Source organism: Molossus molossus, unplaced genomic scaffold (assembly GCF_014108415.1).
Source record: "Molossus molossus isolate mMolMol1 unplaced genomic scaffold, mMolMol1.p scaffold_m16_p_5, whole genome shotgun sequence".
Classification (NCBI taxonomy): Eukaryota; Metazoa; Chordata; class Mammalia; order Chiroptera; family Molossidae; genus Molossus; species Molossus molossus.
Window position 1 is genome coordinate 60,147,421 of NW_023425388.1, and position 27,854 is coordinate 60,175,274.

General features: G+C 39.2%; 1 protein-coding gene across 4 annotated transcripts; it reads left to right on the plus strand.

Moving 5' to 3' along the window:
• Positions 1-368: 368 nt before the first annotated feature.
• Positions 369-27,854, plus strand: TFRC (transferrin receptor). 4 transcript variants are annotated; one of them, XM_036242347.1, is made up of 19 exons: positions 369-420; positions 6,962-7,020; positions 7,555-7,762; positions 8,243-8,432; positions 9,697-9,864; positions 10,009-10,111; positions 12,290-12,403; positions 13,142-13,240; positions 14,121-14,260; positions 17,018-17,175; positions 18,183-18,302; positions 19,266-19,351; positions 20,303-20,366; positions 21,325-21,392; positions 22,284-22,342; positions 22,562-22,643; positions 24,459-24,680; positions 25,995-26,135; positions 26,719-27,837. In XM_036242347.1, exons 2-19 carry the CDS (start codon positions 6,985-6,987, stop codon positions 26,959-26,961), a joined length of 2,301 nt encoding a protein of 766 aa, XP_036098240.1. In that variant the 5' UTR covers positions 369-420; positions 6,962-6,984; the 3' UTR covers positions 26,962-27,837. The 4 variants fall into 4 exon arrangements, with proteins under 4 accessions (XP_036098240.1, XP_036098241.1, XP_036098242.1 ...); XM_036242348.1 differs by having other exon boundaries at positions 370-420; positions 9,715-9,864; positions 26,719-27,832; XM_036242349.1 differs by lacking the exons at positions 25,995-26,135; positions 26,719-27,837 and adding an exon at positions 25,661-25,684 and having other exon boundaries at positions 374-420.

The following is a 27,854-nucleotide window of genomic DNA, read 5'->3' on the forward strand; positions in this document are numbered from 1 at the left end:
GACCTTGCATGGAAAGCCTGGAGATCCGTCAAGGTTAGACTAATGGCTCAGGGTTGCAGAGCCGCGAGCCGCACCCCAGCGGAGTATGGCAGGGAGGCAGACTGTGTGCCAATCACGCCCTCCCCTCCTCCCCCACCCCCACCCGCGGCACTGGCAGAATTGGCGCCTTTTCCTCACCCTGCCCCTCCTTCGCCTCGCTCTCGAGGCGGGCCCAGGTCCCGGTGCATGCGCACCCTTCGCTCGCGGCGATCCCTTTTCAGAGCCTCTATAGGTATACGTGATGCCGGAAGTGACGCAAAGCCCATGGGGGGCGGAAAGACCGGCCCGACTATAAACAGCTGGTGGGGACTACCAACCGCTCGAAGGGCGGCAGCGTCGGCCGGCGGAGGTCTGGAGAAGGCGGACGGAGGAGGCTCGGGGGTGAGTGACGCTCCGCAGCTAGTACTCCGCCCACCCGCGGGTCCTGTGGGGCTGGTCCGAGCGATCTGCAGGGCAGCCGCGCTCGGTGCTGTCCAGCATCTTCCCGGGGACGCGGGGAGGCTGCCGCGCCCCCGGGAGGAGCGGGGCCCGCGTGCGGCTGGCGAAGGGGCCGCGACGGCGCGAGGAGCGGGCTGCAGGTGCAGCGGGTGGGTCGCGGGTGCGGAGCGGGGCTGCCCTTCTCTTCTGCTCCCTGCTCCTCTCAGTCGCCGGGGAGAGTGGTTTCCCTGTTAGGGTTTTGAGGGCGAGATGAAGGGTTCCCAACCGTCACCCCACGCCCCGCCATTCTGCTTCCGGCCACCTGATCCCTTGTGCACACTAGTGGGCCCTTAATATTGCGGGTCCTCGTGGGACAGCCCTGCGCCGCGGGCTCGGAACCAGGTGTCCACCCTGCGCCGGGCACGCCATGCTACCTGCCGCCCGGTTGGCCCGCTCTGCCGCGAGCACGTGGCTGACTAGGAAGTGTCCCTGGGGAAAGGCTGTCACGTTGCCTGGGTGACCTTGAGCTCCTAGCCCTTCGCCGCTTTGGCGCCCACCCCGGGACCTCGCTGCTGAAAGGGACAGAGCTGCCGTGGATTCGGTTACGAGTGCGCACTGGGCGTTTAGATGGGGCTTTCTGTAAGCTGTACATTTGAACTCTGGTATAACCTGATCCTTCTTGCCGCACGCTGCCTGTTGGCCTGGTGTCTGGCTTCTCAGTTTTCCCCAGACCGAAGCCGACTGAACAGTGCAGGTTCAGTGAACGCTTTGAGAGTATTCAGATTGTTTGGCTCTCCTCACTGTGAGATGGGAGACCATGGGAATAAAACTACTTTATGAAAGCTGTGGTCTAGAGGCTTAGTAAAAGCTATTTGGATTGGAATTGCCCTGCACCTTCAGGAAATTGGTGATGTGGTCAAAGGCCCATTGTGTCCCTTTCTGGTGGACAGCTGCTAAGGTGGTAGCTGGGAAAGTGGGTAAGAAAATAGTATTTTGTGACTTGACTCTTTTCGGTCAGCATTTTCCTCTGCACACTGTAGTGACCTTGGGCACATCAGAAAAATTGATTGCTACTTTTTCCTGTTTCCTTGGCAGAGGTGGAGGATGTGTTAATAGGATTGAAGTAGGAAATAGTTGTCCTGTTACAGAAGTATTTAGATAACTTATATCTTTTATTCTATGCTTAAATATGAGTTTGGAACACCAGATGCTGATTCAGTTGTTTCTGAGCTGAGAAGTTTGACCTTATGGACAAAAATATTTTAGGTGATTTACAGAAGTTGTTTTTTACTGTGAAAATCTAGGCACTCTAAAGTACTTGCTGGCCCTGTTGCCCCCATCCCTTAGTTTTGGATTATAATAAACTAAGTATGCTTCACAAGAAAATCCAGAATTAAAAAATTTTTGTCATTGATATATTTTCCAAAAGTCTATATATAGCATGGCACCCTTTAATTTGTCTTTGATGGAATGTTCTTTGTCAAGTAATGGTGTGCTTCTAGCCTGTGCTGAAGATAGGGAAGAACACCTTAGCTAATTCTGCCCTAAGGCGAGGCATTTATTTTCCTCTGATAATGTATTTATAATGGAGCAAGGCTCGCTAAATGGAATCAGATAACAATGAAAACTAGTTAAAAATGATCCTCACCCTGGCTGGTGTGGTTGGAGCTTAATCCTGTACACCAAAAGGTGGTGGGGTTCAATTCTTGGTCAGGGCACATACCAGGTTTGGGGTTTGATCCCTGGGGGTGCATGCTGGGGACAACTGATCAATTTTTCTTGCTCACATTGATGTTTCTCTCTCTTTCGCTCTCTCTTGCCCGCCCTCCCCCCCTTCATTTCTCTAAAAAAAAAATCAATTAAAAAACAAAACCAACAGCCCAGGCCGATTTGGCTCAGCGGTTAGAGTATCGGCCTGAGGACCAGAGAGTCCCAGGTTCAGTTCCCGCTAAGGGTATGTACCTTGGTTGCAGTTTGTCCCCAACCCCAATTGTGGTCGTGTGGGTGGCGACCAGTAGCTATGTCTCTCTCACATCGATGTTTCTGTCTCTCTCTCTCTCTTTCTCCCTCTCTATCTAAAGATAAATGCAAGAAAGAAAAAAAAAAAAACCAACAAAAAAAAGGATCCTCTGAGGCCTTATGGAACTCTTCTGTGTGTGTGCGCCTACCGTATGCTTTTCCTGATGAACACTACACAGATAAACTGCAATGACTTCAAGTGGTCCTGACCTACCAGTTGGGCAATCATTTTTCAGAAAGCTGAATGGGGATAAAGATACTGCTTGTTTTCTTTGTCCTCCACTGCCTTTTTAGTTTAGACTCTTAAGCTAGGAATGATTTTGACTGTCTCTTCACAAGTCATTCTGTTTATACACAAGTATGAGTTGAGGGCCCTGAAAAAGTTTTGTAAGTTTGTATAATCTTTTCATTTCATTTATTTTTATTCAACTTTTTTTCTTTTGATTTTAGAGGGACAGGGAGAGAGAGATAGAAACATCAATGAGAGAGACCATCTATTATCTGCCTCTTGCATTCCCCCCAGTGGGGATCAGGCCCACAACCTGGGCATACATCCTGACTGGGAATCTAACTGGCCACCTCTTGGTGCCTGGGTCCACACTCAACCACTGAGTCACACTGGCCAGGCTAGGCTAATCTTTTCATTTTCACCTGCAGATGCATAGTTGTCTAGGGAAATACTTTCTGTCTTATTTTGCAAAATGGATATCTATAACAACTGCTTGAGGTCTTAGAGCCTTACCACATAAACTTTAAAGTTTTTCTACTTTTAAAAATCTTCCGACTCCCCAAGCTTTGCCCAGTGATTTCAGGATAAACCAGAATTGTGACAAGGATAGGAAAAGATTCCAGGTATAGGTTTCACTATATTCTTTTCTTACATTTCCAAATGATGTGAAAAATGAACTTCATATACATTAAGCATGTCCCTATATTAAGAAATAAAATCTCTTTACTCTGTTAATTACCATGTAATTCTATGTCAAGTATTATATAGGATAGGGAAATCAGAGAAGGCTTCACAGAGATGGCCCTTGAGCTGAGCCTGGAAAAAATGAGTAGGACTTCAAGAACAGAGGAAGAATGTTAGTGGGTAAAGGCAGGGGCTGGATTCTGTCTTATTTTGGAGAAAGTAGAGGGCAGTGAAGTATTAGGTAGTGAAGGTAGACTAGAACAGAGCCTCAAGAAGGCAGAGCTCCGAGGACTTGAAACTGGGGCTTCTTTTCTACGTTGAAGTAAGCTTTTTAGTAATAACAAACAAGTGTCTAATTTTTATTTCAGGTAAAATGAAGTAGCAGCTTTGAGTGTGTTATAAATAGATGAAAGTGTCTTTTGGTTCCTGATCTCCTGCTTCCCCACTCAGGTTTTGAGACACCCCCAAGGAGCTTAAGACCTCAAGATAATTACTGTAGTTTAAAAGATTAAATAGAAATTAATGCCACATTTAAAGAAAGTAGGAATAAGATTATTTGAATTTTAAAGACGTTTGAGACTGTAGTCTAGCTAGTACCTTTGCCTGCCTCCTGTCTTCCATTTCATGTTCAAAACACATGGGGCTCTTAATTTTCATTATCAATGTGAGAAACTGAATAGCTTTTCCAGTTATTGTTAAGAACACCAAAGATAAAGTGCTAATATGAAAAAAAATCAAGGTGATGATTGGTTTATTTCTTAGTAGGTTATCAGCATTGGTGGTGACATCTTGAAATAAACCAAATAAGCCCTGGCTGGTTTGGCTCAGCGGTTAGAGCGTCGACCTGCGGTCCTGAGAGACCCGGGTTCGGTTCCCGCTAAGGGCACGTACCTCGGTTGCAGTTTGTCCCCGGCCCTGGTCGGTTGTGCGGGTGGCAGCCACTCGATGTGTCCCTTTCACATCGATGTTTCTCTCTCTCTCTCTGTTCCTCTCTCTCCCTCCCACTCTACCTGAACAAAAAAACAAAAAAAAGAAAGAAAGAAACCAAATAAGAGTTGTTTGGCTTTTGATTGTGGCTTTTTACCAGAACTACTTGTTTATAGACAGGGTAATGTTATTGCAATCAAACCTGGGTTCGGTTCCCGCTAAGGACAAGTACCTCCGTTGCAGTTTGTCCCTGGCCCTGGTTGGGTCGTGCAGGAGGCAACCACTCAGTGTGTCCCTTTCACGTCAATGTTTCTCTCTCTCTCTCTCTCTCTCTCTCTCTCCCTCTCCTTCCCACTCTATCTGAACAAAAAATGGAAAAATGTCCTTGGGTGAGGATTAAAAAACAGAATGGCCTAGGTCACAATTTTTATCCTCTGACTTGATTTCTTTTATGTTATTGTCTTAATTTTGTGTCTGGGGATTGAAACAGAAATAACATCTGTTTTCTCCGTAAAAAATGTACTTTGATTTTAATTATACCAAAAGATAGTTACATGTTTTATTAATATCTACTGGTTTTTGTAGGCTTGCAATTACTCGATCTCATTTATTTAAATCCTTTAGATAATTTATTTAAATACGTTGTCACTTTAGTGTTAAAGTTAATTTAAAACTAGAAACCTTGAGGAATGGTTGATTCAGATGAGAATTAAACTTGTAAGCTGCTTTTTCCTAGAAAAGGGTGATTAAAATTGGCTCAGGGTGGGGCCTTCTAGTTCTGGCTCTAGTGATTGGGTTTGTACGGTTCTGGTGCAGTGACAGTGATAAGCATTTTGTACCAGATGGGGCAAGAGATTGTGCTTCTAAGAATATGCTCTCTTTATTGGCTTTTGGCTCTGGTCTTTAAAACTATGGAATTAAAAAAAATTGTTAATAGATTTTGATAGGAGACTTTTCTAATTCTAGTTTATATAATGTCTTTTGTTTTATAGTTACACATATCTCACAACTTGCTTTGTGCCATGTCGGTGTTAAATGTACTATAAGTGTACTTGTATCAGGAAAGCCATAAAATAGCATGACAAAAATGCTCATTTTACACATCTCAACATAATACCACTTTCTAGTGTCTAGATGCACTGAAACCAAATTAATTTTAAAAATCCAGATTTCAGCCCTGGTCATTTTTGGCTCAGCAGTTAGAGCGTCGGCCTGCAGTCTGGAGAGACCTGGGTTCAGTTCCCGCTAAGGGCACGTACCTCGGTTGCAGTTTGTCCCCGGGCCTGGTTGGGTTGTGTGGGTGGCAGCCACTCGATGTGTCCCTTTCACGTCGATGTTTCTCTCTTTTTCCCTCTTTCTCCCTCCCACTCTAGATGAACAAAAAAAAAAAAGGAAAAATGTCCTTAGGTGAGGATTTTTTAAAAATCCAGATTTCAGTAATGCCCATGCTTTAACTTAACATAAGATCAGTTTTCAGCCTTGAACAAGTCACTTACCCTCTCAGACAATCAGCCTCTTCATCTAGCAAACAGTATATTCTGTGTCTTTTCCTTTTGTGTATTCTTTTTGCATCAGAGATCTATCAAGTCATTTATAGGAACTGTTCATTTAATCAGAAGGATCAGATTTCCTCTCTTTCTATCGGAGATGCTTTGTTACTGGTCTATGTCGCACGATCAGTCTTGACTCAATTCTACTTTGGCTTGGTTTTCTTTTTCTTTTTTTTCCAGGTGCCAGTCTATTGTCTTTGGTGTTTGTCCCTTTGACTAAATTCAGTTACTTAAATCTACTTACCATGGATGACATTCTAACTAATTTCCCCCACATTTTTAATTTTGAAAAAATTCAAGCCTACAGGAAGAATGAAAATAATAGTAATATGCATATCCATGTACCCTTTACCTAGATTCACCACTTGTTAACAGGTTCCACATTTGCTTTATTTCTTATATACTTTTCAAAAATTGGACTATTTGAAAGTAAATTACAGACATAACAATACATCATCTTTAATATTTAACCATTAATCTCCTAAGAACTAAGAACAAGGCATTCTCCAAAAACACAACATCATTATCATACTTCCCAAATCTAACATTGATACAATACTGTTTTTCAGTATATAACTTATATGCAAATTTCTTGTTTCTCCTAATAAAGCCCTTGAAGTCCCCATACCCACTCCACCTCAATTCAAGATCTAATCAAGGATTACACTAAATTAGTTGTCATATAAACTAAATATCTTAGTGAAAGACCCTTTCTAGAAATATACTTAAAAGTATACTAAAAGTGATAATATACTTAAAAGTAAATTTGAGGCCTGACTGGCTCAGTTGGTTGGGCATCATTCCTGTGCATGGAAAGGTTGCCAGTTTGATTCCTGGTCAGGGCACATGCCCCAGTTCAGGCTCAATCCCCGGTAGGGGGCTTGCAGGAGGCAGGAAGCCTGTTGATGTCTTGCTCTCCCATCTATGTTTCTCTCTCTCCCCCTTCCTCTCTCTCTTTCTAAATCCAATAAAAATATTTTTTAAACATTAAAAAGTAAATTTGATACATAACAATCTAGCATGGTAATGAAAGCCTTGATTAGTCTGATACAATGGCATCTATCTCATTATCATAATTCTCTATTTTTATTACTAGGCTCTTCTGTGTGGCAGCTCAGAATGATGGATCAAGCCAGATCAGCATTCTCTAACTTGGTAAGATATTTTAAGTTTATATTTCTTTGTCATCGGTGTGTAAGGATATGAAGTATACAATAATGGCTTTTGCCAAGTAAGCATGAATACCCAAAACTGTTATCAGGTATTCATTTACATTTGAAATGGTGATCTTGAGGTATAACTCAGCCCACAAAAAATATATTAGTCTTGAGTACAATTAATTATGGAAAATCCTGTCATAAGTTTCAGGGTATTTGGGGCATGGTAGAAGGGGACTGCCAAGTAGATAAGATGAACTAAAGAAAGCACAGATCAAAATGTATATGAGAATATATACATAACCGAAACCCTGAATGAAAAGACTGAATGAGATGAAGGCCAGGTATGATCACCTGCCATTGACAGAACTGGGCATGCGGAAGAATATTGGTTTGAAAGGGGAACTTCTTTTTCCTTAAGAATGTATAGCAAGCCATAGTAATGGCTCAATAATAAGTATGTTACTTGACCAACCTTTTTGTAAATGTTCCTACTCTTTTTTTGTCATTTTTTTTTCTCTAAAAATCTCAGTTTGGTGGAGAACCATTGTCATATACCCGGTTTAGTCTCGCGCGGCAAGTAGATGGTGATAACAGTCATGTGGAGATGAAACTGGCTGCAGACGAAGAAGATGTTGACAATAACACAAGGGGTAATTGTGCCCATGTTGCAAAACCAAAAAGATTTAATGGACTTATCTGCTATGGGACTATTGCTGTAATCATCTTTTTCTTGATAGGTAAGAGTGGCATTCAAAAACTCACATACTCCTTTTCACCAATTCCAGGAAGTTGTTGCAATTCAGCAAACATTTATATTGTACCTTTTTATGTGCCATTGTGCTAGGTACTAGGAATACAATCATTAGTCTGGTGGGAGAAGGAGACACATGAATCATTTCAGTGTAATGTGCAAATGTTATACTAGAAATATGTACAGCATATTTGTAGCATAGAAGCTTGGCCTAAGGAGTCAGGGAAGGCTTCTGGGAAGAAAAGGTACCTATGCTTTGAAAAGGTAACTGTTTAAAATAAAGTCATTATATAATTTATTAGATTAAATGGTTTAAAATATATAAAACATATATTTCCTTTCAAACTGCTTTAAATTTGATTAAAACCAGTATTTTCAAGACTTAGCTGAAAATATTAACAATTCTTATAGGAATAGATTATAAATGAAATTCTGTGAATTCAGCTCTGTAATTTTTCATCCTTAGGATTTATGATTGGCTACTTGGGCTATTGTAAACGTGTAGAACCAAAAGCTGAATGTGAGACAGCAGAGTCTCCGGAGATAGATGAAACAGAAGAGTACTTCCCTGAAGGACCTTCCCGCTTATTTTGGACAGACCTGAAAACAATGTTTTCAGATAAACTGAATACTGCAGAGTTCACCAAAAGAATCAGGTAAGCTTAAGCTACGACACAGTTCAACCTCAATACCTAAACAAAGGTGATAGTCTGGAGGAAAGGCGTTTTAGAGTAGGGAAGACTTCCTATGTTTTGTTAGAGGGGAAGGAATAGTTAGAACTTTTGTGGGGACTCTCCTTTTTCTTCAAAATATTCACAGGTCCTTAATCTTTCTGTCATCTGGTTCTTTGTCGCTTGTTGCTTGCTGTCAGACTTGCTTTTGCTCAGATTTTCCATCCTACCCCCCCCACCCCTTTTTTAAAATTGACACTAACCCCTTTTTAAGTCATGCCGAGCTCTGCTACTCTCCACAAGGGCATCAGTAGCCTTCTTTATCCTCTATAATTTAGATCGAGACTAATTTGACTGCCCAACTTGACATGTCTGTAGTATTCCTTGATTTCTTCTGGTTCTCACTCATTAATCCATGCCCTAAGAAGTGCTCTTTAGTTTTCTATCCTTAGGTTTTTAAGATCTTCCTTAGACACATATCTAACTCTGTAAAGAACAAATTCATCTTTTACCTTTTATAGCTTCCTATAGTTTCAATGGTACAATAATTCTTTTAGTCTTAAATTTTAAATATTGGCTTTTTTTTGCTCCATCTGATAAATACTTTTGTATATGCGGTACATCAGGCATTATGGATGAAGTAAGAGTATAGTGTACACCGCCCCCCCCAAAAGATCAAATAACTGATATGCTATGCATGTTTACAAATAGTCATGGCAGACCAGAATAAGCAGTTTTGCTTCCAGGGGTTTCACATTGTTTCAAGAGTAGGTGAAAATTGAAGCTATAATCTTGAGTTCACCAATAATAATACTCTCTCATTTTTCTCACAAAAGATCTAGAAGTTGCTCTTTTCCCCTAAAACTATTCTAAGTAGATATATTATATTGGAAGGGGTTTCTTGAAGTTCTTTGCATTTGATAAAATGGTTTTAGCAAGTTTGAAGTCATAAATTCCTTCCGATATTGAGCACAATTTTTTTCCTTCTAAATTTATCTCTATCTGGCCAGTCCAGACTTTTTGGGTCACCGTAAATTTATCTTAACTCCAATGCATAGTATTAAGTTATGCTTTTAAAACAATTTATTTGTTGGAAACTAGACTTTGAGTTATGAATATGCTGTAGTACATACAGATATCAAACTAAATGGTATATTTCTGAAACATATGTAATGTTATTAACCAGTGTTATCTCAATTTAAAAAAAGACATTTTGTTTGATATTTGAATTTAATGTTTATTCTAACAGTGACCATTTTTCCTCCAGGCAGCTGAATGAAAATTCTTATGTCCCTCGTGAGGCTGGATCTCGAGGGGATGAAAGCCTTGCTTTTTATCTTGAAGATCAATTCCGTAAACTTAAACTTAGCAAAGTTTGGCATGATGAACATTTTGTTAAGATTCAGGTCAAAGGCAGGTATGTTGAAAGATGATAAACTAATTTTATAGAAGTAGCTACTTTTAGTTATGATAAGTACAGCAAAAACTAAATGTATTAAAGCCATTTAATTTTTTTTCCAATGGTGGTCTTAGCTTTGTTTTAACTTCATCTTTTTAATAGTGCTCCAAACTCAGTGACCATGGTGGATTCAGCCACTGGTGGGGTATACCTGGTGGAGAACCCTCAGGGTTACGTGGCATATAGTAAGGCAACGACAGTTACTGTAAGTAAGGCAAAGCAGTACGTGACTTTCTCTCTGTTGAATAGCTCAGAAATGAATTGTCTTTACTGTTCTTAGGAGTTACAGTATAAATTTACTTGTAAAATGTAACTGATAATGAGATTCTTGTTCTTAACCCTCCTATGTCACAATTAAAATAAAATCCCAAGTTTTTGTCTTGGTTGGCAAGCCCCTAAGTAATCCTAATGCTCTCTTCTCATTCTGCTCTGGCCACTTAGTCTCCCTGCTGTTCTACAAACACTCAAATTCAAGCACACTCTTACCTCAAGGCCTTTATAAAACTTGCCTTTCCCTTTAGGGACCACTCTTCCCTAAATATCAGCATGGCTTGTTTCCTCCCCTTGTGTAAGTCTCTTCTCTAACATTACCTCCGTAGGGAAGTCTTCCTTGATTATCTTAACAAAAATGTCATTCCTTGCCCTGGCCGGTTTGGCTCAGGGGTCTGGCTCAGCGGTTGGAGCGTCGGCCTGTGGACCAGAGTCCCGGGTTCGGTTCCCACTAGGGACTTATACCAAAAAAAAAAAAAAATGTCCTTCCTCTAATCACTTTCTCCTACCTTGCTTTACTTTTTTTTCATAGTACTTATGTCACCTGACATTATTCATTTGATTCCATATTGGCATGTAAGTTAAGTAAAGAGCTAGGGGTTGGGCCCTGGCCAGTATGGCTCAGCAGTTAGAGCGTCGGCCCACGGATTGGAGAGTCCCGGGTTCGGTTCCCGCTAAGGGCATGTACCTTGGTTGCAATTTGTCCCCGGCCCCGTTTGGAGTCTGTGGGTGGCAGCCAGTTGATGTGACTCTCGATGTTTCTTTCCCTCCCTCTCTCCCTCCCACTCTATCTGAAGATAAGTGCAAAAATGTCCTCAGGTGAGGATAAAAACAAACAAACAAAAGAGCTAGGGGTTGGTTTCATTTACTGTTATGTCTTGGAGCCTTGGACAGTGCCTGACACATGGTAGTATTTGATGAATGAGTGCATATATCAGATTCCCCCTTATGTGGTGACAGATATCAGTACCACCCTATCTACGACCTAGTCTTAGCTTGATTCTTTAATGCTTGATCTTATAAAATGTAGGTAAATGTGGCCCAATTATTACAGAAATGAAAAAACAGCTAGATAGAATAGCTCTATCTAGTTTTTTTGGGTTAAAAACCACATATGTGTATGTCAGGGTTCTGTCTAGTGGATGGATGCCTTTTAAGCCAGATAAAGTTTTATGATTATTCTCTGTCTTCCTGCTTACATGTGTTGTATCTCTTTCCCTGGCTACCTATGAGCTAGGAGGTGTGTGAATTGTTCTGTTAAAAAACATAGAGGATTTTAGCCCTGGCCAGCTTGGCTCAGCAATTTTAGAGTGTCAGCCTGCAGACCAAAGGGTCGCAGGTTTGATTCCCTGTCAAGGGCATATACCTGGGTTTGATCCCTGGCCCTGGTTGGGTTTGTGCGGGAGGCAACCAATCGATATGTCTCTCGTTGGTTTCTCTCCCTTCCACCCTTCCACTCTATCTAAAAATTAATGGGGAAGAAATAACATTGAGGGTTTTAGTTCCTCTGCAAGCTTTCTCTTTTTAGATATTTGGTTATTGATGTCAGGTTATAGCTGTACACCTGAACTCTAAGAGTTTAGGAATATTATGATAGCTTATATAAGCATCTAAAAGTTGATCTATGCAAGTCACTTTATTATAATAGACCATTTTTGGACAAATTTATTATCGAAACTTTTAGTTAGGACCTATGTATGTCCTCAGTTGTCAGATGTTCAAGTGCAGGAATATCATGTGATTGGTGCTGCCATGGCTTGCCTACTATCTTTCTACTGGTGGACGTCTCTGTGTTTAACATATCCTGTTATCCTTTCTTTTCCACAGAGATGTCTGAAGCCATGTAAAATAGGTTAAATGTAAACTAATTAATGTAAATAGATCAGTGTAGATTAAAGACAGCACGGGATAATGAATATTGGAGGCCAGCAATGTTGACTTCACTCCTGATAACAACTCTAATTACTTTTGACTTTAGAACTCTCATATATCCTTTCTAGGCCTTGGCCCTTTCTTTTTCTGTCTTGGGTTTGATTAGTAAAACCATTCTGTCTTAGACTCTATGGCTGTTCTAATACGATAATGCTCATTAAATCTAATGTCTTTATTTTAGGGTAAACTGGTCCATGCTAATTTTGGCACTAAACAAGACTTTGAGGGGTTGAACAATCCTGTGAATGGCTCTTTAGTGATTGTTAGAGCAGGGAAAATCACTTTTGCTGAAAAGGTGAGTATTGTTAATTTTATTACATTCTGAAAATCATGCCTGATAATATAATCCAATTTATAAAAGTATTCAACAAATCCCAATTATCTAAAGTTACAGGATACTTCAAAAATATGGCATATCCACTTGGATTATTTTGTAGCCATTGCCTTTCAGTGAAAATGAGCTCATCAAAAAATGCATGCATGAAAGCAGTTTAAATTGTGTTATGTAACCGAGTTTTATGTAAATATAGAATTCAATTATAACTAGGTTTTATAAAAAGAAAATTAGCCTGGTTGGTGTGGCTCAGTGGATTGAGCGTTGCTCCATGGACTGAGAGGTCCCAGTTCGATTCCTGGTTAGGACACATGCCCAGATTGTGGGCTTGATCCCCAGTAAGGGGTGTGCAGGAGGCAGCCAATTGATGTTTCTATCTTTCTCCCTTTCTCTCTAAAAAATTAATACACTTTTTTCTAAAAGGGAAATTAAAAGTCATACCTACACAAGGAATTAGAATGGAACATATCAAAAGATAGTGATTATCTTGGCTGGGTTTTTATTATCTCTCTTTTAAACTCTTCTTAGTGAGTTTTAAGGCATATCTTTTTTTCTAAACATAAAAGCTATTTGAAACAGTTGGGAGAATAGATGTGATCCTCTGTAACCCTTTGTCCTTTAGCATAAAGTCCAGTATGTATTATTCTCATTTTAAATGATTAGATTTTCATATTCTGAGCTTTATGTATTTTTCTTTAGGTGGCAAATGCTCAAAGTTTAAATGCAATTGGTGTTTTGATCTACATGGATAATACTAAATTTCCCATTGTTGATGCAAATGTTCCAGCCTTTGGACACGTGAGTTCTTATTTCTTGAGCAAATGAGTTTTTGGGTTCTCCAGATTATTGCTAGATTTCACTTACATTAGTAGAAATAGAACTGTGCTTTCCTTAAATACTTCTTTTTTCTTGGAGAGTTTTATCAGTAAGCAAGAAGATAGATTATATAACTTGAGAACTAATTATTATTTATTGCTAAAAGTATTTTTATTAGTATAGTAATCCCTCCTTATCTGCGCGTTTGCTTTCAGTTATCCACTGTCAGTTGCAGTCTGAAAATACTAAATGGAAAATTCCAGAAATAATTCATAATTTTTAAATTATGCACTTTTCTGAGTAGCATAATGGAATTTTGCGTTATCTCACTTTGTCCAGCCTGGCACTGGAATCATCGCTTGGCCAGCGTATTAATGTGGTATACACCTTCTGTCTGTTAGTCACTAAATAGCTGTCTCAGTTATCAGATTGACTGTCATGGTGCTTATGTTCAAAAAAAGCCTCATTTTACTTATTAATGGCCCCAAAGTGCAAGAGTAGGGATGCTGGCAGTTTGGATATGCCAAATAGGAAGCCATAAAGTATATGTATGTATAGGAAACATCACAGTATATATATATATATATATGTAGGGTTCGGTACTATCCGCAGTTTCAGGCATCCACTGGGGGTCTTGGAATATATTCTCCATGGATGTGGGGGGACTGTTGTAGTGTCTTGAATTTAGAGTATGACATATGCCATATAAAAACAAGAGTCATGCATCATAGAGCCACTCAGACTTTCAGACTTTAAGGTGCTAAACTAAGCTTGGGCTATAGCCTCATACTGAATCTTAATCTTACAGGAAAACTTCTTAAATAAGCACCTGAGAGAGCTGATTACTCTTTTGTTTTACTAGGCTCATCTGGGAACAGGTGACCCTTATACGCCGGGATTCCCTTCTTTCAATCACACTCAGTTTCCACCATCTCAGTCATCAGGATTGCCTAATATACCTGTCCAAACAATTTCCAGAGCTGGTGCAGAGCAACTGTTTGGGTAAGTTCTTAACTTGAAAACTGTCTTGCAGGGTGAGGCTTTATGATTTGGGAGGAATAATCTGTTGATAAAATTTTAAAACAATTGGCTATATTTTTCTACCTTTGAAACATTTTGGGGGTGGATAGCTGTTGTTAATTGGATGTAGATGGAAATGAAAATTTTCCCCATGAAGTGATATTAATAATAGACATTGGATTTATAAATTCAAGGAATCCTTGTTTGATTCATGCAGTGAATTTCAGTAATTTGCTGGCAAAGCTTCTGCTTGAATACTTCCCGTGGTAAAGCACTTTGTTGCCATGGCAACACATTCAGTTATTGGAGAAGAGCTGTTGGAATTCATGTTGAGCTGAAATCTTATTCCCTATAACACCCATTAATTTGGGATTATTTTTTTTTTAAACAATGGAACCATGTAAGTTTTCTTGTCTATAGATTTAATATCCTCGGTTCTCATTACAGTTTCCAGATATTTTATAATCATGATTAGTCCTGGATATCCGTAGTGTATTAGTATCCTTCTTTAAAGACAGAACCCCATCTGATTAGAGTACATGCCATTAATTTCTATCTTGATCTAGACATATTCCCTACCTGGTATTGGACATAGGATGTAGATCTGGTTTCAGATACTCATGGGAAGCATTTATTTGCTGTGTGACACATAGAGCAAGTTACTCTGACCCCACCAATCATGTTTCTTTGGCTTAATTGGATAGCTAAAATATATTCTACCTAATAGGGTGATTGGTTTCAAATGAAGAGCATCTCCATGTAAGGATGTAAGAAACTATGTGACTATTACTAATGCTGTCTAAGTCTAAGAGGCATTTGTAATATGTGATTTTTATCGACTCATACCAAACTTAGAAGAATCGGGTAATTCTTCCTACCACCTAACCTGTGAAGCCAGCCTCCCTGTCTTGTCCTTGTGTAGTGAAGGGAAATAATGTTTTGACATAGTTCACCCTTGAACAATGAGGGTAATGGGGGTGCCAACCTTGCCCCCCTGCACAATTGAAATCAGTGTATAAATTTAGACTCCCCCAGAACTTAACTACTAATACCCTACTGTTGGTCAGAAGCCTTATCAATAACATGAACAGCCGATTAACACATACTTTGTTATATGTATACATATTTATAAATATTATATACTATATTTTTACAGTAATGTACATATTTATTGAAGAAAAATTTGAGTGTAAGTGGACCTGTGCAGTTTAAACTTGTGTTGTGCAAGGGTCAACTATATTTATGTAAGCCCCTTTACAGAAGTCATCATTTGAACAAAATTTGAGAAATTGGGTATGGGAAAATATTTAACTATCAGAATCATGAGAATATTTTTTTAATAACTGAGATAAGCCTGTATACATACTACCCTTGTTAGTGGAGTTAGTAAACATGGGATTATATTAATGGAATTTTATAAAAGAACTTCATTCTGAGTCCATCTTGGTATCTGTTTTAAATATAAACTATAACTATGTATCTGGCAGAAAGGCACACATCAGAAGAGGAAGGTAAGGACATTTTTTTTTGTAATTGTTCAGATAGAGTGGGGGGGAGAGAGAGGAAGAGAGAGAAACATCGACGTGAAAGGGACACATCGAGGAGTTGTCACCCACATGACCCAACCAGGGCTGGGGACAAACTACAACCGAGGTACGTACCCTTAGCGGGAACCGAACCCGGGTCTCTCTGGATCACAGGCTGATGCTGCTTAAGCCCTGGCCGGTTTCGCTCAACGGTTAGAGCGTCGGCCTGTGGTCCGGAGAGACCCGGGTTCGGTTCCCCCTAGGGGCACATACCTCAGTTATAGTTTGTCCCCAGCCCTGGTTGGGTCATGTGGGTGACAACCCCTCAATGTGTCCCTTTCACGTCTATGTTTCTCTCTCCCCCTCCCTCCCTCCCTCCCTCTCTCCCTCTCTCCCACTCTATCTGAACAAAATATCGAAAAATGTCCTCGGATGAGGATAAAAAATAAATAAAAACATTGCTTAAATAAGGAAGTAACATAATTTTCAAATGACTGCATATAGATTGGAATAAGACACAAATAGCCACTAGGAAGTACATTTTGTATGTTCTCTTATATGTCCTCTTAACCTGGAACTGTACTGGACAATAAGGAGGACTGATTTTTTCTTTTCTTTTTTATTCTTCACCTGAGGATATTTTTCTATTTATCATTAGATAAATGAGAGGGAAGGAGAGAGAGAGAAACACGATGTATCACATAGACTGGTTGCCTCCCAAATGACCCGACCAGGGCTGGGGATGAACCACAATAGAGGTATGTGCCCTTGACCAGAATTGAACCTGTGACTCTGGTCCACAGGCCTATGCTCTAACCACTGAGGCCTATGCTCTAACCACTGAGCAACCGGCCAGGGGGAGGACTGGTTTTTTTTATTTTATTTTATTTTTATTTATTTATTTTTTTATCCTCACCCGAGGACATTTTTCCATTTTTGTACAGATAGAGTGGGAGGGAGAGAGGAAGAGAGAGAGAGGGAAACATCGACGTGAAAGGGACACATCGAGTGGCTGCCACCCGCACGACCAACCAGGGCCGGGGACAAACTGCAACCGAAGTACGCGCCCTTAGCGGGAACCGAACCCGGGTCTCTCCGGACCGCAGGCGGACGCTCTAACCGCTGAGCCAAACCGGCCAGGGCAGGACTGGTTTTTTAAACCTGTAGAAAGTAACAGTAACTCAGAATATTGATTTCTGTTTTTTACTTCTAGAAATATGGAAGGAGACTGTCCTTCTTATTGGAAAACAGATACTTCATGTAGGCTAGTAACCTCACAGAATAGGTCTGTGAGACTCTCTGTGAACAATATGCTGAAAGAAATAAGAATTTTAAATGTCTTTGGTGTTATTAAAGGCTTTGAAGAACCAGGTAAGGACCCTTGGTTTTTATTTTTATCTACCTCTCTCTCTCTCTCTGCCTATCTATTGCTTTATTTATGTATTTCTGTTTGTTTCCCTCTTCTTTAGCATGCAGCCAGAGGAGGGAGTGTAGGAAAGCTAGCTTGGCTTTGTGAAATGCTAAGTCTTGTGTGTCCTAAAGTGAATTGTTTAGGTGTCAGTTTCATTGGTGCTAATAAGGTCCTAGGAAAGTAACTTCTCAAAAACTGACCATTGTGACTAGAAAATCGCTTTAAAAAATGTGTTTTTTTTTTCCTCTTACTGGTTTTTAGGGAGAGGGGAAGAGAGAGGGAAAAAGATAGAGACATTGATGAGAGAGAAACGTCAATTGGTTGCCTTCTGCACTTCCCCTACTAGGGATTGAGCCCACAACCTGGGCTCTGACCAGGAATCGAACTAGTAACCTCTTGGTGCATAGCTCGACACTCAACCATTGAGCAACACTGGCTGGGCTAGAAAGTCACTTTTAATTATTGAGTCAACCAGCAGTAAGCAAATTTCTACTTATGGCGGCAGATAATAAATATTTTGCAGGCTGTACAGTCTCTGCAGCAATTTAACTCTAGTATTTTAACACAAAAACAGCTATAGACAATATGTAATAAATGGGTGTGCGAGCTGCAGTTTGCTGATCCAGAAATAGGTCATCTATCTGTTTAAATGCAGTCAAGTAGTCACATGATTTAGTATGAAAAGCCTTTGGATTTCAGTTGTTTATTAAACAACAAGTGAGCACAAATACATAGTTGATGAGCAAGCTTAATCAATAGTGTAAAAAAAGAGTAGCAGTACTGATAAGGAAAAAGTATTGTCACGTAAATTTTAATCCCCTGAGGCTCTCTTATCCTTAAAGCATATACTTCATTTTTACAGTTCTACTAATGTGTTTATTCCATTTTTACCCTTCTACTAATGTGTTTATTCTAGACTTAGAAAACAGTTTCAGAGCTCATTGCCTTTTTTTTTTTTTCTTTTAAGATCGCTATGTTGTAGTAGGGGCCCAGAGGGATGCCTGGGGTCCTGGAGCTGCAAAATCCAGTGTGGGAACAGCTCTTCTGTTGGAACTTGCCCAGATATTCTCTAACATGGTCTTAAAAGGTAGAGTGCAAGTTTTGAGAACTTGAATATCTATGTGCTACATATAGTTTTGAATGTTATAAAATGCCTTGCTCACTTTCGCCTTTGTCATTCCTTCCAGAACCTGAATTCTTTTTTTTTTTTTTTTTATCCTCACCCAAGGACATTTTTTTGATATTTTGTTCAGATAGAGTGGGAGGGAGAGAGAGAGAGAGAAACATCAATGTGAAAGGGACACATCAAGTAGCTGCCACCCGCACAACCCAACCAGGGCCGGGGACAAACTGCAACTGAGGCTCGTGCCCTTAGCGGGAACCAAACCTGGGTCTCTCGGAACCGCAGGCCAACGCTCTAACTGCTGAGCCTAACCAGCCAGGGCTAGAACCTGAATTCTTAAGTATAAAGCAGATTGTCTTTTTCATATCTGCCTTTGACTTTTTAAAATAAAGTGTAGTTGGCATACAATATTATATTGGTTTTAGGTGTACAACATAGTGATTTGAGCCAAACTGGCCAGGGCTTAAGTGACTTAACTGTTAAGCAAATTGTTCTCAAAGAAGATACACTGTCATTTCAGATATCTCTTGGTCCATAAGTTCAGGGACCCAAAGAATGGAGTTGAAAAAAGTGACTTTCAGTAAGCTGGTTCCTGCTGTGTACTTGAAATCTTATTTGCAAGTGATTGCCTGCCCTGTTCTTTCCAGATTACTTTTTTTTTAAATGTATTTTTATTGCATACAGCTGACATACAATATCATTAGTTTTAATTGTGCAACATAGTGATTCAACATTTATTTCCTTGTGATGTGATAGTATAGATCACTTTTAAAATTTTTTTCTTTCTTTTTTTATCACCTGAGGCCTCAAAAGGAAAAGAAATTGTTTAATCTGCTGTCTTGAATTAGAAGTTTTTGCTTTTCTCTTAAGTCAGTTGTCTGCCTGTAACTTTTTCAAAGATAAAATGAACTTTTTATTGTCTTTCAGACGGGTTTAAACCCAGCAGAAGCATTGTCTTTGCCAGCTGGAGTGCTGGAGACTTCGGAGCTATTGGTGCCACTGAATGGCTAGAGGTATTAACTACACCCAGAATGGCACCCAAACTTGTGTTGCCTTAATTTGTCCTCCAGAAACCATGATCTTATAGGTTTGATTATATATCACTTTTACCTTTTGTATATTTAATCTCAATAGAATCCAGATTTTATTTTATTTTTACCTTTTTATTTATTTTTATTTTTTTTGTTAATCCTTACCCGAGGACATTTTTCCATTTTTTGTTAAGATAGAGTGAGAGAGAGAGAGAGAGAAACATCGATGTTAAAGGGACACATCGAGTGATTGCCACCCGCACGACCCAACCAGGGCTGGGGACAAACCAACCAAGGTTCCTTAGCGGGAACTGAACCCTGGTCTCTCTGGACCGCAGGCCGACTCTCTAACTGCTGATTCAAACTGGCCAGGGCCCAAGAATATTTTTCCATTGATTTATTTTCATCTTTTGTTTATGTTTTTACTGATTTTTTTTAGAGAGAGAAACATCTGCCAGCTGCCTCCTACATGCCCCCTACTGAGGATCGAGCCTGAGATTCAGGCATGTGCCCTGATTGGGAATCAAACTGGGACCTCTCACTCCATGGGATGATGCACAATACACTGAGCCACGCCGGCCAGGCTCCATTGATTTTTTTTTTTTTTTTTAATAACTGAATTTATTGATTCCTTAAAATTACAAATGTCCTCCTCCCCCCCCCCCCCCCCGGCACCCTCCTCCCATCCCACCCCTCTTCACTGTATTGTTGTCTGTGTCTATTGGTTGTGTGTATATGCATATAAATTCTTTGGTTTATCTCTTCTTCCCATCCCCAGTTTGTCAGTCAATTCTCTACTTCCATGATTCTGGATCTATTTTGTTCACTATGTAGAATCCAGATTTTAAAAGAAACCCCTAATAATAGTTACTGTGTGTGATAATAAGATTAATAATGCATGTTAGTAAATTAGTATTTTCCCTTCTTTTCTAGGGATACCTTTCTTCCTTGTATTTAAAGGCTTTCACTTACATTAATCTGGATAAAGTTGTTCTTGGTAAGTATCCTTTTCATTATCTGTTTATGAATTTAGATAAACTAATAAAACAGAAGAAAGCTTTCTAAAGCAGAACTTGTTACTATCTATAATTTACATTGGCCATGTCCAGATCAAAAGGTTGACTTAGCAGCTTTCTCTTAATAGTCCAGTACGTTATAAAATGGGTGCACATTGCTTTGTCTAGAACAGTGGTTCTCAATGTGGTCCCCAGATCAGCAGCATCAGGATCACCTGGAAATGATTAGAAATGAAAAAAATTTAGGCCCTATTCCCAGATCTTTGAGTCAGAAACTGGAGCATAAGTCCAGAAAACAGGTTTAACAAGCATTCCAGGTGATTCTGATGCTCTAAAGTTTGAGAACCACTGGTCTGGACTATACTTTAGACCAGAAGGAACTAAACCGTGCTGTGTAGAATAGTAGTTCTAGGGACTAGTTCACATATTGCTAGATTGTGGCATCATAGATGGAGATGCCAATAAAAAGAGTTTGAATGTTATTAAAAGTGCAGATGTAGCCAATGGATGAACAGAGAATAGTGAAATGTCTCCACTGGTGGGAACAGGGAGGAAGTTACAAATAAATGAAATCTTACTAGATTTGTCATTATTGCCATTTTACCTATCCAATAGAATTTATTGAATGAATATAACAAGCTTACTCTAACTAGCAGATGATTACCTTAACATTGATGAACCAAAAAACCAGATCATTAAAGTATGCAAACTCAAGGAGTAACAGCTTTAGTTGAGTCAAATTAAGGTTAGCAGTCACTAAAGAACTTTGACTCCTAGATCACATTTTTATCTACTTCATTAAGAGGATAATTGTTGTCTATACCACTGATCTAGGTTGTCTTCCTTTCTTTCTGTTTTCCAAGTACTTATAGTAGTAGAAGTAGCAATGTGAAAATTGCTTGACTAGAGAAGGTGGAATGTTAAATCATCTCTTTGCAGGTACCAGCAACTTCAAGGTTTCTGCCAGCCCATTGTTGTATTCACTTATTGAGAAAACAATGAAAGACGTAAGTGTATACCTAATTACAAAAATGTATCACTTATTTAATTTTTTTCCTAATTCACATAGGTGAAAAAAAGTGATAGTTAAACTATTATAAGTAACAACAACAGGGATTTAGAATAAATTTTATATCAGCATTATTTCAGTCATGCTCTTGGCTTATTTGTCTCCAGCTGTTAACCATGTGAGATGGCATATGCAGGCTCAGATGTCAAACAATATGTAGTCTGTTTACTAATATGTAGCAGAATTCCACGAGGCCTAAGCTGTACTGTAGATGCCCACAAAGGGTTGTCTATAGAGTCAGGATGTTAAGGAAGGTTTTCAATGGGCTTATACTGTTCATAAGACGTAAATAAGAGTGCCAGATTAAATATGTATTGAATAAAGACAGACATATGAATGATAATAGTTTTGAATGAGTGAGGGACCAGATTTGCCTAATAGGATTAGAGGTTATGTATTGGAGTGGTTAAATTTGGAAAAGAACAAGGGTCAGGGAACTTAACTTTGATTTCATGGGAAACAAAGGATCACAGTAGGGTCCCCAGTAAAGCATTAATGTGCCTGCACGTTAGGCTGGCAGTAGTATGAAATGTGCTGGCAGGAAGAAACCAGAAATGAGATAGGCATATCAGGAAGGCTAAGAGAGGGCTTTTAAATTGTGGCTAAACCACCTTTAAAATGTTAAGTAGGAAAACATTTTTTCTCACTTGAACTAAAGGAACTAACAGCACAAGCTTAGTAGGAGTAACTTCAGAAATTTGAGATTGTTTTGTCTTAAATATTTTTCAAGGAGATATAATAAAAACTTAGTATTTTAAATGAATGTTTATATAAGAAATATATTTCAGAAAAGTTTGTTTTAGTGATAAATTAATTTCTTATTTTACAGGTGAAACATCCCATTACTGGGCTTTCTCTATATCGGGATAGCAACTGGATCAACAAAGTGTAAGTGGAGAAAAGTGAATGAACAGCTGATAGAAAAACAATAACACAATAGCACCTGCTGTGTTAAGTAGAGGATCTAAATGTAACCTTGCAGTGAACTTACCTATACCTGGAGAGATTCATTTTAAGATCTTATTTGGGGCTAGGAGTAAGGTTGCACGGTAGCACAGACTGTTCTTTGGAAAACTTTCTAAAAATCATGTCTTACTTTCCTTGCAGTGAGAAACTTTCTTTTGATAATGCTGCTTTCCCTTTCCTTGCGTATTCTGGAATCCCAGCAGTTTCTTTCTCTTTTTGTGAGGTAAGTTTGAAGAACTCTAGAGTGTTATATCTTGGATCTTCTTTCATCAGTTTTTTTTTTTTTGTTTTGTTTTTTAATCCTCATCCGAGAACATTTTTCCATTTTTTGTACAGACAGAGTGTGAGGGAGGGAGAGGAAGAGAGAGAGGGAAACATCGATGTGAAAGGGACACATCGAGTGGTCGCCACCCGCACGACCAACCAGGGCCGGGGACAAACTGCAACCGAGGTACATGCCCTTAGCGGGAACCGAACCCAGGTCTCTCCGGACCGCAGGTGGACGCTCTAACCGCTGAGCCAAACCGGCCAGGGCTTTCATCAGTTTTGAGACCAAGTTTCCTAGAGTGCTTAAAATGTTTTAAGAAGTTATACACATGCAGTTATTGCATGCTACCTATGATCAGTTTTTTTTTATTGTTAATTTGTTTGATTAGCATTTGATTTTATTTGCTAAAACTTCATTGAAGTAAGATCAGTTAATAAGGCTACCTTTTGGACAGTGGACATATAGGCTCCTTCCATCAAACAAAGTTCCACTGGACAATGCTGTTCTTGATACCTCTTGAAATATGATTCTAGATATTTGTTAAGCAGGGATAATGGGTAAAAACAAAAACCAAACAGATGTAAAATTGTTATGAGACAGAACTTTGAACTGATCAAGTTGCAGGAAAACAAGATTGGCTTGGTATGAGAGCCAGTCAGAAGGCACTGAAAGGCAGGCAGAGTAAACCGAATGATGAAGACTTCTGTGTTAAAGTGCTAGGGTTGGAAACAAGGTCTGTAGCAGGCTCCTCCAAGGGTGCGAGATCCTAGAGGAGTAGTATGGGGGCCACAGTGGAAGCTGTTGTTGACTATGGCATCAAATTGTTAACCCAGTAGAGGCCAGGTCTTTACTAGGTTTCTCATCACTGGGTGTTTTAGCCTCAGACCAGACGGGGAAAGGTTTGAAGTGAGGGAGTGATGAAAGATCTGGATTTGGAGATTAAAATCGGTAGAATTCCCTTGACCTGCTAGAGCAGCAGTATGAATTATATTGCAATAGCTGGTTATGATGTCTTAGTGCCTTAGGGAGAGCTGTGTGTCATTAGCTGTGGTTGAGGAAATTTATGGAGGATTCCTGTTGACCTTCAGAAATCATATTTTTAAACTTTTTAATGACTTCTTAGATGTCAATACATAGCAGTGCTAGTCTAGATATACAGATAATACAGAAATATTCAGTCTGAAAGTAAAGAATTGAGGTCCAGCCAAAGGATTCGGTGAGATTGTCACCATGGACAATTGCAGGGATTAGAGTTGAAGAAATAGTTACTATAGTTGTCTAATGAAGAGAGAAGTTCTTGTGAGCATCAGACATTCTTGTCAGAAAGGTAAAGTTCTGTGAATGGATCAAGTTACATGATTAAAAAGGAGGCAAATTTTAGTCTAAAAGTAGGAACACTTCATATTGAAAGTACATTTCACACATGCTCTCCTCTTGCCTCATTAAAATGGGTTAAACTTCCCAGAGAGAGGATAACAAGGGATAACCGGAAGGAATTGGCTAAAAATCTCTTCTGGGTATCTGATGTAACAGAACAGGGATTTTATAGAACCTAGAAGAAAGTAGTCATTCTTGGAGTAGGTTAGGTTCAAAGAAAGTAACAAAAGTGGTGTCTTCTTAAAGTAGTGGATAAGAGATAAAATTGGGGTTAGGAATACATTAGAAACAAGGGAAGAGCTGCAGTTACTATTACCTTAATGGTGTAACTGGAATGTGAGGCACCTGCTCTTCTAACCCACCCAAGTACACTGACATCACTTTGTTTTCCAGGACAGAGACTATCCGTATTTAGGTACTACCCAGGATACCTATAATGCCCTGATTCGGGAAGTCCCTGAGTTGGACAAAATGGCACGGGCAGCGGCAGAAGTGGCTGGTCAGCTCATGATTAAACTTACCCATGATGTTGAATTGAACCTGAACTATGATATGTATAATGAAAAAATACTTGCATTTGTGAGGGATGTGAACCAATTCAGAACAGACATAAAGGTGAGCACTAATTAAAATCGGGTTCTTATTGCTGCAGTATTAAGCAGTTTGAAGGATGATGTTTAGCTCTTCCTGGGAAGGGATATGATTGGTAACAAAAATACATTTTAAAGTGAACTGAGGTATAATTTTGCTTAGAATCCATAATGCATTTGAAAAGGAGATTGGGAGGCTATGGGTTGTAGATCTAGGATAGACCACAGCAAGTATTTCAGAATCTAGAACTATGTTAAGTTTCCTATTGCTCATGTATTCTAAACAACCTGTATAGAGCTGGGACCCATAGACTAAAGATCTCAGCCATGACTTTGAACCTATGAGTTTAGATATATATACCTTTTGGAGATGACATGAATGGAGAGAGAACATAGTCAATAGTTGGTTACAGTCTTATTTAGTGTTTATCCTATGTAGTATTCAAACATTCAATAAAATCAAAAGTGATTTCCAACTGATAACCAAATGTTAATTATTGTGGCTTTCTTTTTATTTTAATTTTTTATTATTATTTATATAGAGAAAGTGAGAGATAGAAACATTGATGTGAGAGAGAAGAAACATTGATTGGCTGCCTCCTGCATACCCCCTACTGAGGATCGAGCCTGCAACCTGGGCATGTACCTTGACCAGGAATTGAAATGGGACCTCTCAGTCCACAGGATGACACTCAACCTACTGAGCCACACTGGCTGGGCATATTTTAAATTTTTTTAAAATGATTTAGAGAGAGAAACATCGATTTTGTTTTTCTACTTATTTATGCATTCATTGGTTGGTTCTTGTATGTGCCCTGACCAGGGATTGAACACCTAACATTGGTGTATTGGGATGACGCTCTAACCAGCTGAGCTACCCAGCTAGGGCTTATTATCACTTTCTTGAAACAAATTGTAATGGATCAGAAAATGGGACTTAACCAGATGGGAATAACTAGATTCTGAAGTTTGTTGAACCAAAATGCTTCATGTGTTCTCCCACAGGAAAATTGAACTGGAAACGACGTACTACACAGAATTATATACTTGGACTGAGTAGGTTATGTTAAAATTTTTGAAGAGGATGGTTTTTTTATGAGACTAGGAGTATACTGTACTATATGCTGGGCTTAAATATGAGTATATTGCTATATTTTACAGAGCTTGGGGTCTCCTGTACAGGTGCTTTTGTCTAGCTTTCTCTGGATCTTGCACTTGTCTGTGAGCCACCCTCTTTTATCAGAATCTTAGTTGCTACACCCAAATTAGATAGGTATATAGAATAATATCCTTAGAAATATAACATCTAATTGTGGATGGAATGTCTTTTTTGCTCCAGGAGATGGGTCTGAACCTACAGTGGCTATATTCTGCTCGTGGAGACTTTTTTCGTGCAACCTCCAGTCTAACAACAGATTATAAGAATGCAGAGAGAACAGACAGATTTGTCATGAGGGAAATCAATGACCGTATCATGAAAGTAAGTACCTCTTAGAAAAAGAGGAACTAAAATAGGATCATTTTTAGTTGGTAAATCTTGCATTTCTAAAAAGTATAACTGCAGAAGCCTAGACTCCTTTGCTACTTTATAGAATACAGACTTGACCTTTTTTACAAGATCTAAAACCAACATATCAAAATTGGAACTATAAGAGACATTTAGCCTAGTGTTAATTTTTTAGGCTTTAAAAACATTTTATAGAAGAGATTATTAATGCTTTCTAGCTGTCATTTTCTTTGTATTTCTGTTGCCTAATCCAGCCTTTAGTCTGCTTGGAAGAAGTAGAAGATTCTGTTACAGCAGAAACTTGTAAACCTTACATATCTATGCTCCAACCAAAGAAAAAAAAAATACACACCATTAGAGTTCAATTTTACAAAGGAATTGTCATTTGGCTTTATAATTTGAACATTAGAACATTAGAACAATGGTTCTCAACATTCTTAAATTCAGAGAAATTGTAACATTTGAAGTGGGAGAATGACAGTGGTTTTGCTAGATCAGGTTTTTTCCTCAACAAGTCATAACACTGTGTAAGCTGTCTTGTGTGTTTTTTTTTTAGGTGGAATATCACTTCCTCTCGCCCTATGTATCTCCAAGAGATTCTCCTTTCCGACACATCTTCTGGGGCTCTGGCTCCCACACTGTGTCAGCTTTACTAGAGCACTTAAAGCTGCGTCGAAAAAATAACGGTGCTTTCAATGAAACGCTGTTGAGAAACCAGCTGGCTTTAGCAACTTGGACTATTCAGGGAGCTGCAAATGCTCTCTCTGGTGACATTTGGGACATTGACAATGAGTTTTAAATGTAATACCCATAACTTAGGGGAGTTATAACTTGTCCTGGTTGTGCTAAATTTTCAGTAGGGCTACAAAACCTAATATTGTTGAAGTTCTACCCATCATCTTGGTACTACTAGATGTCTTTAGGCAGCAGCTTTTAAAACAGGGTGGGTACCTGCATTTCAAGTTAAAGTGAATAACCACTGAAAAATGTTCATGGTAGGACATTTTCTCTAGAATTTTAAGTGCTTTGGAATGGTAACTGCCTCTTTTCTGTTAGTTATGGGGGGGAAAAAAGTCAAAACCAATTAAGTGAATTATTTCTAAATCTTGAGGACATGAACTGGTATCTTAAGTGGGAGGGGGAAAGTGATGTCTGCTGAAGGTTAAAAGTGGTAGCTTAGTGTGATCCTCCATCTTCATTTGATGCTAAGATAGCAGATACCAGGTTGTAAGACCTTATCCTCCAAACGAGATATATGCCTTCTTTAAGTATTTAGCTGGTTTCCACATCCCTGAACGAAACAGTTAACTTTCAGAAGAGATGGGACTTGTTTTCTTACCATCCAGGTCTGAAATAGAGGTCCTTTAGCTGGATAAAATAGGGTTCAACTGTTTATCGCAGGAGCAAGGCCTTAATTTGTTAACCTCAAGATCATTTATGAAGAGAGGAGACCAGAAGCCAAAGACCTAGTATATTTTCTTTCCCTCTGTCCCCTCCCCCATAAGCCTTTGTGTAGTATTTTGTTGGTTTTTTTCCCCAAGACATTTTGAAAGAGAACCAGTTTTAGGTGTTTAGTTTTCAAACTCAGTTTGTCAGACTTTAGAGAATACACTGCCAAATTTTGGTCCAGGTGTTAATTTTTTGGAAAAGTTTTCTATCATTTTGGCTCTGAGATATTTATTGTTTATTTAT

Coding starts and splice junctions, on each gene's coding strand:
- TFRC (XM_036242347.1), top strand. CDS start 6,985: ATGATGGATCAAGCCAGATCAGCATTCTCTAACTTG. Junction 20,367..21,324: donor TCTGGATAAAGTTGTTCTTG/GTAAGTATCCTT, acceptor ATCTCTTTGCAG/GTACCAGCAACTTCAAGGTT. Junction 22,343..22,561: donor AGCAACTGGATCAACAAAGT/GTAAGTGGAGAA, acceptor CTTTCCTTGCAG/TGAGAAACTTTCTTTTGATA.